We start from the raw sequence: 16,359 nt of genomic DNA on the forward strand, positions 1-16,359 counted from the left end.
GGGGAATTCTGCATGGGGTGGAGAAAGCTAATGCAGAGGATTTTCTTTCCCTCTCTTTTGGCTCAATGGTAGAGCATCTGCATGGCATGCAGAAGGTCCCAGCTTCAATCCCTAGCATCTCCAGTTAAAGGGACTAGGTAAGTAGGTGATGTGAAAGACCTCTGCCTGAGACCCTGGAGAGCCGCTGCCGGTCTGAGCAGACAATACTGACTTTGATGGACCAAGGGTCTGATTCAGTAGAAGGCAGCTTCATGTGTTCATGTGTAATACTAGTACTTGGGGGCACCTGGCCAAGCTGTTAAGCAATAGATTCAGGATGGACAAAATGAAATACTTCTTCGCTGAATGAGTAATCGAATTGTGGAATTCATTGCCAGTGGATGTAGGGATGGCCATGAGCATAGATTGAAGAAAGGCTGAGGGAGTTGGGAATGTTTAGTCTGGAGAAGAGGAGGTTGAGGGGGGCATGATTGCTCTGTTGAAGTATTTGAAGGGATGTCACTTAGAGGAGGGCAGGGAGCTGTTCTTGTTGGCAGCAGAGGATAGGACTCACAATAATGGGTTTAAATTGCGGGAGGAAAGGTACCGGCTGGATATTAGGGGATTTTTTTTTTTTTTTTACAGTAAGGGTTGTCCTACAATGGAAACAGCTACCCAGGGAGGTGGTGAGCTCCCCCTCACTGGCAGTCTTTAAGCAGAGGCTGGACAAGCACTTGTCAGGGATGCTCAACACTGATCCTGCATTAAGCAGGGGGTTAGACTAGATGGCCTGTCTGGCCCCTTCCAACTCTATGATTCTATGAGGGGATTAGATAGATTCATGAAGGATAGGTCCATCAAAACCCACTAGCGATGGTTACTAAAGGGAACCATCACCAGGGGAAGGCCTTGGCCTCTATGTCCTATTTGCTGGCCCTCCAGGGCGATCCATTGGCTGTGTGAAACAGGATGCTGGATTAAATAAGACCATTGGTCTTGTGCCAGCAAGACTCCTGTTATGTTCTTAACAGGAAGTGTAATTGAGTTGTCCTTCCTGTTCCAGGCAAGGTTTCTTCATCTCATCCAATATTGATTTTGCATATAGGGTTGCCAGGTCCCCCCAGCTTCCAGCGGGGGATGGGGGGAGGGTTGCCAGATCCAAGTTGGGAAAGTCATGGCGATTTGGGCATGGAGCCTGGGGAGGCCAGGGGGTACAATGCCACAGAGTCAACCCTTCAAATATCCCCTTTCCCTAGGGGAACTGATCGCAGTAGTCTGGACATGAGCTGTAATCCCAGGTTTTGCTTGGCCGTATGCTAAGGATACCTTTTTCAGACCATCTGTGTCCCTGCCCTCTTCAGTCAGTGGACTCCTTGGTACATATCCTTTTGCATTGTCCGTATGTGGACCAACTTAGGCTAAAATGGATTATACCATGTTTTAACAAATGGTCCGCATTTTCTCAAGCAACTTTGGAGCAAAAGGATCCGTTCCTCTTAGAGGACTCTGACCCTCAGCGTACTTATTTTGTTGCTCGCTTTTTGGAGGCTGCCGAGAAGAGTTGAAGGGAGGTGTTCTTAGAGATGGGTCTTCTTTAAGTTTTATGGTTTTTATTGTTCAAGACCTCGGTCTACGAACAGAGGGAAACAAAGAAAAGAAGCACCATGGATAGAAGCGTATCGTTAATTTCGGGAGGCGGAGAGGTTTGGGGAGTGGGAAGAGCGAGCCAGTGGCAACAAGCCCTTCACTGATCACCACCTCCAAAACAAACTGGAGATGAGATTCCCAGGAAGCAGGAGGGGAGGGCAGCCTGACAATCAGACGTCTCTGACTCAAGAGCGCCAGACCTCATTTCGATATACTTCTGGAGGCGCGCAGGGCACTTCTTTAACTTCAGGGGAGGCTCCTGACAACACAGAGGGCTTGATTACCACCCCTGTTAGCAACTCTTCTCTCCTGCTGTCAATAACAAGCCCTCTACATCAGCGAGCCGAGTCTAACTTCAGAGAAAATACTACTTGTTATGCTGATGAAGTCAAAGCAAACGCTTGTTTGGCTTCAGACAAAATCATTAGTAAAAGTTCCATCATGAGTTGTTTCAACGGCATCTAGTTGCACAGATTTTGGGGGGTGAAAGTTCAAGATCCGGGGGCTAATATTCAGGGAGGAACCGTAACTCAGCGGTAGAGCATCTGCTTGGAATCCGAAAGGTCCCCGGTTCAATACCCAGCATCTCGAGTGTAAAGAATTAGGTAAAGGGTGATGTGAAAGATTTCAGACTTAAAACCTGGAGAGCCTTTGCCAGTCTGAGTAGTCAATATTGACCTCGATGGACCAATGGTCTGGTTCAATATATAGCAGCACCATGTGTTCACTTGTAGCCCAAAGCTACTTCTAAGAGAGCTTGGAGAAGAACCCTTGTGGCAGCCAAAGCAGATTCTCGAAACATGCTAAAAAAATAGTGCTTTTATTGGCAGGTTTACAAGCAGAATCCATTAGTGTCTAATATCCTGCAGGAGAGAACAAACAAACAAAAAAAGAGTCTGGCTTTCTCTGATGTCACTTCCTTCCTTCTGTTTCCCTGGGGGTTCCAAGTGGGTGTCTTTGCGGTAATACAAGGTTAGTACGTTGCTGACTTTCTAGTTTGTTGGGCAACGCATGTCCTCGGCCGGCAGCAGCGTCCCGTGTCATTGGGAAACCACCTCGAGCTCCTACTTTATATCACGTAGAGTGTTAGCAATCATCTATCTCCGTGGAAAAAGAGATAATTATATCTTTTTTTTTCTTTTTAAGTAAAAAAATATCAAATATAATAAATTTATGAAAGACCATTCACAACATATACATTAAGTGTTATATCGTTGCTACAGCAGCTACGTGATCGTCTCTCTCCTTCCCTTGGCCTTTCCCTCCCTGGCTTTTTAATGATAGAAATGCAAGGTCATACATTGCCATAGGTAAACGCGCTAATATAAGTAAGACCTTAGAAATGAAAGTATGCAGTCGGATTCCGCCGCCCCCCACTCCCCGTGGATAAGATATAAAGTATTTTGCTGTGTTACAGTCTAGCGTCTCCATAATCACACCATTGCTAGAACAGCCATAACCGTGGGCCCGATCCCCATCCCCATCACTGTGCATATATAAATATAAACATTGAGCAAAGTTCAAAAAGAGCAGGGTCAAAGGTTATAAGTATATAACACTTTGACACCCCCCCACACACATTAAGGGGTTCGGCTTCCGTTCTTTATTTCTTTGCAACAAATGTTTAAAAAGGCTGCTTCAACTGTTGTGTAGGTACAGCGTTACATTCTGTAAACAACGTTTTTTAAAGTATTCTAAAAAATGCCAACCTCCCCCCCCCAACCCACCCTTTAAACGACCGACTCTTTGTCTTGCTCAGGCGATAACTGATCGTCAAGGTGTTCGTCGCTTTTGCTGGAGTCCGTCAACCTTAGCTGGAAGTTGTCACTGGTGCCTCTTGTGACGCTGTCGTAGGAGGGCGGGAATGACGTGGAGGAAAGAGTCTCGGACTTGTTGATGGGCCTGCCATAGTTTTCACTCAACATGAAGGCAATGAGGCCTTCCTTCTCGGGCGCATCTTCCCCCAAGTCGCAAGCTTTTTGGCGGTACAAGAAAGAGGCCTGCTTGAGTGAGCGTCGGAAGAGATGATTCCTATAAGCCCTCTGGATGACGATGGCAGAAACCTCTTCCTGCTTCCGCCGCAGCGTGGTCGTGATTGGTTCGTAAGAAACCTTCGATGGGTTGGCGGCCATGAATTTCTCCTCCATCTGGATTTTAAGGGCATCCATCTCTCCAGATTCTCCCAGTACTCTTTTGGTAAAAGCAAACAAAATGTCCAAACAATGGATCCGATCGCCACTCACCATGGGCAGGTCCATAGCAATGAGCTTGATTTTGTTGGGTTTCGGGATGCGCAAAGGTTCCGAGAGCGCATCCGCAAAACTGGAAAGTGCGTCATACTCAATAAACTGAGTGGCTTCAGGGTCAAATCTTTCCCAGATTTCATAAAACATATCAAAGTCGTCCTCGCTGAGGGGGTCTGTGCTCTCTTCAGTGGCCACACTGAAGTTCTCCAAAATAATGGCTATGTACATGTTTACAACAATGAGGAAAGAGATAATGATATAAGTAACAAAGAAGAGAATCCCCACAGCAGGGCTGCCGCAGTCTCCCTTTGAGCTATTTGTATGGTTACTGTAAGGGTCACAGTATGGTGGCCCCGTGTTCAAAATGGGGTTAAGAAGGCCATCCCAGCCGGCTGACGTTGTGATCTGGAAGAGGCAAAGCATGCTGTTGGCAAACGTCTGGAAGTTGAACATGTCATCTATCCCGTGCTCCTTCTTGACGTAGGCAAAGTTGGCCATGCCGAAAATGGCGTAAATGAACATGACCAAGAAAAGCATGAGGCCGATATTGAACAACGCAGGGAGGGACATCATTAAGGCAAAAAGGAGAGTCCGGATTCCTTTGGCCCCTCTGATAAGTCTCAGGATCCGGCCAATCCGAGCCAAGCGAATGACTCTGAAGAGGGTAGGGGAGAAGAAATATTTCTGAATGATGCCAGAGAGCACAGAACCTTGGGGGAGAGAAGAACCAAAGATGAGACGAACACCAAGTTAGTGCTTAACCAGTTAAAAAAAAAAGTTCAGATTTAAGATCATGAGCCATCCCTGCCCAAGCTTAGCCAAGTACAGGGGCATGAAACGACACACAATGGAGCTAGGGTTGCTAATTTCCAGGTAGTGGCTGGAGATCTTCCACTATTACAACTGATCTCCAGGCGACAGAGATCAGTTCACCTGGAGAAAATGGCCGCTTTGGAAGATGGACTCTATGGCATTAAAGTCCCTCCCCTCCCCAAACCTTGCCCTCTCCAGACTCCACCCCCCAAATCTGCAGGTATTTCCCAACCTGGAGCTGGCAACTCTATGGAGAAGGGGGGCATTGCTTCACAGGGGGCAGGGGGAAATTGCCCCAATTTCTCCTCCTGGGCAGCCCTTGAGGGTTCTGTATGAGACAGAATCATAGAATCATAGAGTTGGAAGGGACCACCAGGGTCATCTAGTTCAACCCCCTGCACAATGCAGGAAATTCACAACTACCTCTCCCACACACCCCCAGTGCCCATAAGATGGCCAAGATGCCCTCCCTCTCATCATCTGCCTAAGGTCACAGAATCAGCATTGCTGACAGATGGCCATCTAGCCTCTGCTTAAAAATCTCCAGGGAAGGAGAGCTTACCACCTCCCGAGGAAGCCTGTTCCACTGAGGAAACGCTCTAACTGATAGAAAATTCTTCCTAATGTCTAGATGGAAACTCTTCTGATTTAATTTTGACCCGTTGGTTCTGGTCCGACCTTCTGGGGCAACAGAAAACTACTCAGCACCCTCCTCTATATGACAGCCCCTCAAGTACTGGAACATGGTTATCATATCCCCTCTCAGTCGTCTCCTTTTCAGGCTAAACATACCCAGCTCCTTCAACCTTTCCTCATGGGACTTGGTCTCCAGACCCCTCACCATCTTTGTTGCCCTCCTCTGGACACGTTCCAGCTTATCGACATCTTTCTTAAATTGTGGTGCCCAAAACTGAACACAGTACTCTAGATGAGGTCTAACCAGAGCAGAGTAAAGCGATACCATCACTTCACGTGATCTTGACACTATACTTCTGTTAATGCAGCCCAAGATAGCATTTGACTTTTTAGCTACCGCATCCCACTGCTGACTCATGTTCAGTGTTTGGTCTACTAAGATCCCAAGATCGCACGCACTACTAAGACAAGTCTCCCCTATCCTATAATTATGCATTTGATTTTTCCTACCTAAATGCAGAACTTTACATTTATCTCTGTTGAAATGCATTTTATTGGTTTTCGCCCAATTCTCCAGCCTGTCAAGATCATCCTGTATCTTGGCTCTGTCTTCTACTGTATTTGCTACCCCTCCCAATTTAGTATCATCTGCAATGGTAATAAGCATCCCCTCTATACCTTCATCCAAATAATGTATAAAGGTATTGAACAATACAGGGCCCAGCACAGATCCCTGAGGAACTCCACTAGTCACTTCTCTCCAAGTGGACGAGGAACCATTAACAAGCACTCTTTGCTTGTAGGCAATTTGGGCCTTGGGAACCCCAACCAATCCCTGCTTCCAAATCCTCTTTTGACCTACCCACAATTGATAGAATCACCACAACAAAATCGAATATATTCCAGCCGTTGGTGAAATAGTAATGCCTCAGAGCCACCATTTTCAAGCTGCACTCCGCAGTGAAGATGGCGACAAAGATCATGTTGATGATGTAAAGGATGTTGATTTTTTCCTGGCTCTGATCGTCCGTTTCCACCATCATGGTGATCATGTTGAGGCAGATGAGGAGCATGATGCAAATGTCGAAGGCTTGCTTTGTGACCATGTCGAAAATGAAGCCCTGGCACTTGTTCTGGAGGAAAGGAAGGAAACGAAATGATTAGGACACCGACAGCTTAGCAACAGAGTGAGACAATGCCCCCTCGCTCCAAAGTGCAGGATGAAAGCTTTCAAGTTGCACAGAAATCACGCAGCCTCGTTGTTTTCAATGGGGCATTTCCCCCTAGTTTCCCTTAAAAATTTCTTTTAATACCCTTTTTTTCTCAGTGGTGGCCGGGAAGCCTCAAAGGAGGCAGCGCAGCTCCACTGCTCCCATCCGCCGTGGATCTACCCCCCTGTAGGAATGGGCTGCCTACGAAGCTGGATTGCACACATACCAACACAGTACGTTTTAAAGGATAGGGCCTTTGAACTGTAACTAGAAAGAAGAAGGGGATTACAGTCTACAAAAAGGTCTTTTCCGCCACTGGCTACCTGAGACCTTTCAATGGGAGGTGCCAGGGATCGAACTCGTGACTTTCTGCATGCAAACCACACACTCTGGGCCAGGGGCCCTCCTAAGGCATTCTAAAATAATTTCAGTAGTCTCACCAGTGGTCGGGGGATGGGCTTTTGGGGCTTCTTGGATCCCAGTTTTTTCATGGCATTGTAGTATTTTTTCTGTTCCTCTGTCATGAAGATGTCTTGTCCACCTAAGTATAGGGAGATACAACTAGTATTATTTTGGATGGAAGAGCCGACTGTTCATGTGACGCAGGAGTAGTCCAAAGTATTGAAAATGCAGCAGGAAAAGAGGAAGACCCAACAAGATTTGGACTGACTCAATAAAGGAAGCCACAGCCCTCAGTTTGCAAGATCTGAGCAAGGCTGTCAAAGATAGGACATTTTGGAGGACTTTCATTCATAGGGTCGCCATGAGTCAGAAGCGACTTGACGACACTTAACACACACACACATCCCTTTTCTGGACTACTTGGGACCAGAAGTGGTCCGTATTTTAGATCTTTCTATGTACTGGAATATTTTGGAATTTTTGCACATACATATTTTGGGGATGGGACCCAAATTCATTTATATTTTACATACACGTTAAACGCATTGCCTGAATGTAATTTTAAACAATATTTTTAATAATTTTGTGCACGTTGAAACATCAGAAAGCAAAGGTGAAACTATCTCACCAGAATACCTGGATCAGCTGTTAAACAAGAACAGTGACAAACAACAAACAAACTAACAACGGCAGGCTTTCAGTCTCCCCCCTACAGTGTAGTGTACACTGTATTTTATATTTTTAGGCGAGAGAATATATTGAAAGCAGGCAGCATGGATCTGCCTGCATCTGGCTCGAAGGGTCCAGTTTTCGGATCATTCGGGATATGGGATGTCAGGATAAGGGATACTCTCTACTTGTAGTGCTGATTCTTATTGTTTTCTTGGTGTTTCTGGCTACTGGAAGGGGTCACTGGACTGGACTCCCTTTGGAACGAGACTGGGAATTCATATTTTTTAGAACACTCAGCAAGGGATCGGACTTTGTGTAGATCATTAGGGATGGCTGAACATACGATGCTTCAGCCCACATCCGGTTTGCCAGTTGCAAACAGGGAGCTCGTTTCTCGTTTCTCGTTGGACTGTTCATCTGTTCGTTAGCCCGTTCATGGTTGTTTGGCAGGTTGCTTCCTCCCTCGTGTCACTGATGGCTTTTTGTGCATGCGTGGCCTTCAACAGCCTGATTGAGTTCTACTTCGCAGTTCCTGGCTGTGCTGCTATGCTATGTTCATTTGGCAATTGCTTAACTAGGTTGCGTCCTCCCACTGTGTCGCCAGAGGGCCTGGATGGTTTTTTTTTTTAATGGCAACTCCAATGGTTCTAATGCACAATAACATTATAACAATCTATTGCCAAGATCTACTAGCTTCTCTGAATTCCCAGCTTTCGTTACATACAGAATGACAGTTTTAGCCCTTTTGTTGTGGAGATGTAAGGAGAAAGTTGCTCCTCTTATATTTCTGTAACAAAAAGACATACTTTTGCATGGAGGGGGGGGGGGACCTGCCCATACTGCTAGCTGTGGTTAATTTTCCTCTTGTGCCCACAGTACCAGCTCCTTGTATCTTGTGCTGGGTCTTCTGATTCAATTGCAGGTGGACCCTTTGCCCCAAATCTACAGTGTTGTGGTGGCAAGCAAAACCGTACAACCCTACTTGTTATGAATGAATTAGAAAGCCTGTTTGCCATTAGCAAACATCATGAAAGCCACAAACACAATGGTATGCACCATGAACATGGGTGGCCAGTGGCATAGACTGTATTTTTCTGATTGCATACATACAGACAGAAAGGCAGATACTTCTGGTTGTGTAACAATCATCATACAAATAGATGTTTTTTTGTGTGTGTGTGTGTGACAATTCATAAGAACATAAGAAAAGCCATGCTGGATCAGACCCACCAAGTCCAGCAGTCTGTTCACACAGTGGCCAACCAGGTGCCTCTAGGAAGTCCATAAACAAGATGACTGCAGCCACATCCTGGCTGGGTTCCACAGCACCTAATATAATAGGCATGCTTCTCTGATACTGGAGAGAATAGCTATGCATCATGACTAGTATTCATTTTTTACTAGTAGCTACGGATAGCCCTCTACACCATGAACATGTCCACTCTCCTTTTAAAGCCAAGTTGGCAGCCATCACCACATCCTGGGGTAGGGAGTTCCACCATTTAACTATTTAATTCCATCCAGATGCAGAGCAAATACTTATCTTTTTCTTTTGCTGGTTAAAGTTATCAATGATGACACCAATGAAGAGGTTCAGGGTGAAAAAGGAACCAAAGATGATGAAGATCACAAAATAGAGGTACATGTACACATTATATTCCCATCGAGGCTGCTCCTCGCGCTGAGAAAAAAAAAGAGAAACACGTGAAGCTGCTTTTTGCTCATTCAGGCTGTCGGTCAATCCAGGCAAGCCCTGTTGACTCTGACTAGCACCTGCTCTCCCGGGTCTCAGGCAGAGAAGGGAGTTCCACATCACCCACAACCCGATTCTTTTAACTGGAGATACTGGGGACTGACCCAGGAGCTGTCCGAATGCAAAGCTGATATGCTGCCATTGAGCCATGGCCCTATCCAAGAAAAAAGAGACTGGGTCGTACCAAAACAAAATGGAAATAAAAAGCAATGGCTGGTCAAGGGAATACAATTTAATAAATGAAGTACCCCTATACATTTTGCATGAGCTTCTTGGAGCGTGACTGACCCAGCTGGCTTCATGTGGAGGAGTGGGGGAACCAACCCGGTTCACCAGATTAGCGTCCGCTGCTCATGTGAAGAGTGGGGAATCAAACCCAGTTCTCCAGATCAGAGTCCACCACTCCAAACCACCGCTCTTAACCACTACACCACGCTGGTTAAGCAGGTTAAGATCTGGTTTGGAGGACAAACAGGCCAGAAGTGAAAGGAAGGAAGACATACCAAAGTCCAGCTGCATTTAGTCCAAAGTCTGGCTCTTACAAAGGCTAAGACCCCGATCTAACATCAAATCCAGAGTAAGTGAGCATAAACCCCCTTCATTTCAATGGGACTAAAGCACAACTAACTTCTTTGGGAACTTTTACTCCATCTAAATTAGAAATGTAGGCATTCACCACTGCTCCCCCTCCAAAAAAAGAACAACTAGCTAGCTGAATGTGAAGGTTTTTTTGGGGGGGGGGGTTATGGAGTACAACGTCTGGGTGAATTGGGCCTGCAGTTGGTTCAGATCATAAAGGGAGAATAATGCAAGGTAGAAGATCATAGAATCATAGAGTTGGAAGGGACCACCAGGGTCATCAAGTCCAACCCCCTGCACAATGCAGGAAATTCACAACTACCTCCCCCACACCACTCCAATGACTCCATGTCCAGAAGATGGCCAAGATGCCCTCCCTCTCATCATCTGCCCATCATCTGTCATAGAATCAGCATTGCTGACAGATGGCCATCTAGTCTCTGCTTAAAAACCTCCAGGGAAAGAGAGCTTACCACCTCCCGAGGAAGCCTGTTCCACTGAGGAACCACTCTAACTGTTAGAAAATCCTTCCTAATGTCTAGACGGGAACTCTTTTGATTTAATTTTAACCTGATGGTTCTGGTCCGACCTTCTGGGGCAACAGAAAACAACTCGGCACCCTCCTCTATATGACAGCCCTTCAAGTACTTGAAGATGGTTATCATATCAAGTGCTTGAATGTCACAGCCTACCTCTCGTGAATCCACCGCCGCATACATTATTTCCATCCAACCTTTGAATGTTGCCTAGGAAAAGAAAAGAAACACGTGAACAATTAGAGCAATCATAATAAGCACTGATGGTAATGGGGACTTTATTATGCTTGCTTTATATGCAATATTATTGGGGGGGGGAAGAATATTTCACACTTAATAAAATCACAAAGTCACACCCTGTGGATTTTGATTGTGTGAGACCACAAAGTCCGTTATTTGGATGGCTGTTTTCTTTTACTGGAGACTCTGATTAGAGCTTTCAAATAAGCTCTTAATAGATTTTGTTTTTAAACAAAAGTTGGCTTAATGCTAGCATTTGAGAATGGTCGATTGTGCGGTTGTGAAATCCATTCTCAACTAGAAAGAAAGATTTTTTGTTTTGTTTTTAGGGCACTGCTTGAGTCGGTCTCTACCTGTAGAATACACCTCTTGGGGAAATTCAAACAATTCCGAGATTTCTTTGGGGGGGGGGGAAACGAAACCTTAGTCTAATTAAATACGTTAGAAGGAAAATTGAAAAAGAACTTAAATAAAAAGCCCTAATCTATCCAGGGAGATATGCGTGTAAAATCTGGCTTTTGTGTGGGGGTTTATGTCCCCTGATTGGAAGACGTCCACACTGATCTGAGCTAGGTCTACATTAGGGAGAAGGTAGAATTTCTCATCCTGGTTACCATCCCAAAATGCCCATGTTTATTTTACTGTTTCAGGGAGCCTCAAAGGTTGAGCCAGAAACTATAAATTCTATAACAAAATAATTATATTTATTATACCGTGTACACTATACGTTTTTTTTAAAAAAAACACAGGGACTGGAATAGCGTCTACATATAGAAACATCAGTATAAACTGTTACAAAGATCTCAAAGTGGATGATATGCTCATTATAAATGACCAATACAGTACCATATGGATTTTGGCCTACTGGGCCTTCCTCAGTGGTCATAAATGCAAAACTTGATTATTAAAGACACATCCGAAAATACACCTTACAAGGTATTTTTATCTGAAAATAGAAATCCTTATATCTTGTGTTCCCTGATGTTTAACTATTCACACAAACCATGGGTCTTGCAACATGGAAACTTGCTCATATGTGGAGAGCCAGTGTGGTGTAGTGGTTAAGAGCGGTGGTTTGGAGTGGTGGACTCTGATCTGGAGAACTGGGTATGATTCCCCACTCCTCCACATGAGCGCTGGAGGCTAATCTGGTGAACTGGATTGGTTTCCCCACTCCTACCCATGAAGCCAGCTGGGTGACCTTGGGCTAGTCACAGCTCTCCTCCCCAAACCCTGCCCTCCTCAGGCTCCACCCCAAAAACCAGTGACAAAGAGGGACCTGGCAACCCTACCAGATAAAAGGATCAGACAGCAGGTGATTAAACAGAAAATGTCTTTGGAAACTGAGGCACTGGAACAATGGATCTCCTTCCAGGGCTGAACAGGGACATTATAGATCCTCATTTCCTACCCCTAAGCATTTCGCCCTTGCTCGGATCAAGCCGATTCCATTTTGCATTGCAACTCTGCATCCTGACTCCCTTCTCTACATCCCTCCCACCTTCTCAGTGGGATATAAGGACTCAGAGATCTCCAATTTGACTTATATCTGACGAAGGGAGCTTTGAGCTCGGAAGTTCGTACCCTGAAAATCTTGTTGGTCTCTAAGGTGAAAATCTTGTTGATCTCTAAGATGTGTCATTGGCAACCAAGACCAAGTTAATTCATGCCATCATATTCCCTATGTATGGGTGTGAAAGCTGGACAATGAAGAAAGCTGATAGGAAGAAAGTAGATTCCTTTGAAATGTGGTGTTGGAAGAGAGTGTGACGAATACCGTGGACTGCCACAAAAAAACAAATCAGTGGGTTGTAGATTAAATCAAGCCTGAACTGACCCTAGAAGCTAAAATGACTAATCTGAGGCTGTCTTATTTTGGTCACATTATGAGAAGACACGAGTCAATGGAAAAGACCAATCATGCTAGGAAAAGTTGAGGGCAGCAGGAAAAGAGGAAAACCCAACAAGAGATAGATCAACTCTTTAAAGGAAGCCACGGCCCTCAGTTTGAAAGACCTGAGCAAGGCTGTTAAAGATAGGATGTTTGGAGGACATTGATTCATGGGGTCGCCATGAGTTGGAAGCAACTCGACAGCACTTAACACACACACAAGGTGCTACTGGACTGGAATCTAGCTCTTCCACAGCCGACCAACCCGGCCACCCTCCTGAAAAGACAGTTAAGCACCCAGATGATATAACAAGCAGTCTTGCTTCAACAAATGATCATTTAATCTTATACATTAATCTTATTGCAGGCAGCTTGATACTTTCTCCCCATTTCCTGATGTTCTTCTAACCCCATGGAAGGCAATCTGAACGCGCTGTCATCCCTTTCCATTTAACGGCTGGTTTTCCTGTCCAAAGAGGCTAGCATGGGGGTTATACTCTGTCCGTGGAGTCACGGCATGTTCTCAAATTGCTATAATATTTCCCTGTACCCCTTCCCCTTGGACAAGCAATCTTTGGTCTCTGCATGGCATTTTCATCCCAGGGGTATTATTTGGGCTAGATCCCAGGGTGCTCGGCAGGAAAGCTCTGCTGAATTTCACGACTGCCTCTTGCGAGCCGATTGGAGGGCGGTAAGACAATGTCAGAGGACGCAGCTGTGGATGCCCAAATTCCAAGGGGCCTAGCAGCAACATTATCCAAAGTGCCATTGGGCTTCTGGAATCCTTCGCTAGACACTTCATCCGCAAAGAGGCGGCGATAGCACAGAGGGCAGAAAACCGATGCTGGGAAAAGAAATTATCGGTGAATTAGTAGCCACTTACAGCCCTGATCTGGAGGTGGCGAGATCTTCAGGGGAGTGTTGGGTGATATTATCCTGCCTGGAAGAGTTCCAGCTTAAAAGGCTGCCTTACTTTTGAAACCGTTGGGAGGGACAAGATTAAATGGCCGATGCCATTCCTCTAAAGGCAAGCGTATGGCTGACGATTAGGCTGCAGCGTAGGAGGGCAAACTCGCCCGGGGCTTATTACTGCCCGACTGTGGCTAAGTAAGAATTAAGAAGGGAAGAAAAATAAATCTGGAGAAGTGCCAGGGAAAGGGGATCACTGCTGGCTGGAAGTGGAAAGGCAGAAGATGCGGAATCAGAAAGCGGTCCAGCATCTATGCACCACATAGCTGAGGCTCCGAATTCATAGAATCATAGAGTTGGAAGGGACCACCAGGGTCATCTAGTCCACCCACCTACACAATGCAGGAAATTCACAACTACCTCCCAGCCACACCCCTAGTGACCCCTACTCCATGCCCAGAAGATGGCCAAGATGCCCTCCCTCTCATGATCTGCCTACGGTCATAGAATCAGCATTGCTGACAGATGGCCATCTAGCCTCTGCTTAAAAACCTCCAGGGAAGGAGAGCTCACCACCTCCCGAGGAAGCCTGCTCCATTGAGGAACTGCTCTAACTGTTAGAAAATTCTTCCTAATGTCTAGACAAAAACTCTTTTGATTTAAATTCAACCCGTTGGTTCTGGTCCAACCTTCTGGGGCAACAGAAAACAACTCGGCACCATCCTCTATATGACAGCCCTTCAAGTACTTGAAGATGGTTATCATATAATATCATATCATATCAGTTGGTGGCTGGAAATCTCCAGGGATTATGACTGATCTCCAGACAACAGAGATCTGTTCCCCTGGAGAAAATGTCTGCTTTGGAGGGTGGATTCTATGGCATTATACCCCACTGAAGTCCCTCCTCTTCCCAAATGCCACCCTCCCCAGACTCCACCCCCCAGATCTCCAGGAATTTCCCAATCCAGAGCTGGCAGCACTCATTAATTATGATTGTCATATATAGGGTTGCCAGGTCCCTCTTCACCATGGGTGGGAGGTTTTTGGGGCAGAGCCTGAGGAGGGAGGGGTTTAGGGAGGGGAGGGACTTCAATGCCATAGACTCCAATTGCCAAAGCGGCCATTTTCTCCAGGTGAACTGATCTCTATCTGCTGGAGATCAGTTGTAATAGCAGGAGATCTCCTGCCACCACCTGGAGGTTGGCAACCCCAGTCATATACCTGAGCTTCCTGCAGGACCTCAGATATTAGCAACCCAACTTGTCGCCCTTAGCAAAGTATAACTGCTCAACACACTGTGGCTCAGTGGCAGAGCATCTGCATGGCATTCGTAGCATGCAGAAGGTTCCAGGTTCAATCCCCGGCCTCTCCAGGGAACTGATACCTGTAGTCTGGAGATGAGCTGTAATTCCAGGGGGTCTCCAGGTCCCACCTAGAGGCTGGCATTCCTGCATTCACATGGTTGTCAATGGTTTTGTTTTTTCATTCTTCACTTTCAGTTTCGTTTGTGCACATGGTATGGTCTCTGTGTGGAATGTTGGTCAACCATTCCGCTCATTTATACGTAGTGCTGCTGATACATGGGGTCGCCAGGTCCCTCTTCGCCACCGGCGGGAGGTTTTTGGGACAGAGCCGGAGGAGGGCGGGGTTTGGGGAGGGGAGGGACTTCAAAGCCATAGAGTCCAATTGCCAAAGCAGCCATTTTCTCCAGGGGAACTGATCTCTATCGGCTGGAGATCAGTTGAAATAGCAGAGGATCTCCAGCTAGTACCTGGAGGTTGGCAACCCTACTGACACAACATAATTCACATTGGGAAAATGCTTATTTCCCCCTGTCCATTTTACAGGGGGGAACGGATGCGAGGAAACAGAAAATGACGTGAAAATAATCAGGAGGCTTAATTTGCACAATGTCGACCAGAGGAGGGATTTTGAGAGGAGAGAGGGATAAGAAATGTGAAAACATCCCTAGTTATGAGATGCTGGCTTTTCAAGCCCATGGACTGGTACTTTTTTTTGGGGGGGGGGGCAACAAAATGTCTTCCCATCACCCTGAGCAACTGTAGACCCCACATTACAACTGCAAGATTTCTGTGGAAATCTTAGGGTGCGTTTGGACAGATTGCTTCAGCCTCCTCCGCATCTCAGAGAAGGATCTCAGAGGGCAAGGCAAGATGCAGAAGAAAAAGGAACTCAAACAATCGAGGGGGATGGAACATCTTTCCTGCAAAGAAAAGCTAAAGCATTTGGGGCTTTTAAATTTAGAAAAAAACAGACAGCCAAGGGGATACATGACAGTGATATATACAATCATACAGTTTGAAGAAAGTGGAGAGAGAGAGAGAGAGCTTTCCCTAACAATACTGCAACTTGAGGGTCACCTCAAGTTGATTGGCACTCGGTTCAGAAGAAGAGACACGAAAAGTACTTCTTCACACAATGAGTAATTGTAGAATTCACTGCTGGAACAAAAGGTGACCAATGCTCAGATGGCTTTTTAAAAGGGTCACCACAAACGCCTGGAGAAGAAATCAATTGCCAGCGATTAGCCATGATAGCCAAAGGGGACCCTCCGTGTTCTGACGCTTCTGATAACCAGGTGCCAATAGGGTTGCCAACTCTGGGTTGGGAAATACCTGGAGATTTTAGGGTGGAGCCTGAGGAGGGCGGTGTTTGGGGAGGGGAGGGACTGCAGAGAGCTGGCCTCCAACATTTTCATGCATGGGGATAGTCTGACTCCTGATTTAAAAGTAAAAACATGCCCAAATTTGTATGCTGTGTGAAATTATGTATGAGCATGACTGTTCTAGCGTGGTGTAGTGCTTAAGAGCGATGGTTTGGA

The 16,359-nt window shown here is 46.0% G+C and overlaps 1 protein-coding gene across 2 annotated transcripts in view; it reads right to left on the reverse strand.

The window, feature by feature from the left end:
• Positions 1 to 3,345: 3,345 nt before the first annotated feature.
• LOC130484301 (sodium channel protein type 5 subunit alpha-like) overlaps positions 3,346 to 16,359 on the reverse strand; it is a 229,386-nt gene continuing 216,372 nt past the window's right edge. For both annotated transcript variants that reach the window (XM_056857212.1, XM_056857211.1), the window contains 5 exons: positions 10,631 to 10,684; positions 9,146 to 9,287; positions 6,973 to 7,073; positions 6,184 to 6,454; positions 3,346 to 4,582 (listed from right to left, as the gene is read on the reverse strand). In XM_056857212.1, the coding sequence (XP_056713190.1) occupies positions 3,357 to 4,582; positions 6,184 to 6,454; positions 6,973 to 7,073; positions 9,146 to 9,287; positions 10,631 to 10,684 (1,794 nt within the window). In that variant the 3' untranslated portion in view covers positions 3,346 to 3,356. The remainder of the gene's footprint in view (positions 4,583 to 6,183; positions 6,455 to 6,972; positions 7,074 to 9,145; positions 9,288 to 10,630; positions 10,685 to 16,359) is intronic.

The sequence above is a fragment of the Euleptes europaea genome, chromosome 11 (genome assembly GCF_029931775.1).
Source record: "Euleptes europaea isolate rEulEur1 chromosome 11, rEulEur1.hap1, whole genome shotgun sequence".
NCBI lineage: Eukaryota > Metazoa > Chordata > Lepidosauria > Squamata > Sphaerodactylidae > Euleptes > Euleptes europaea.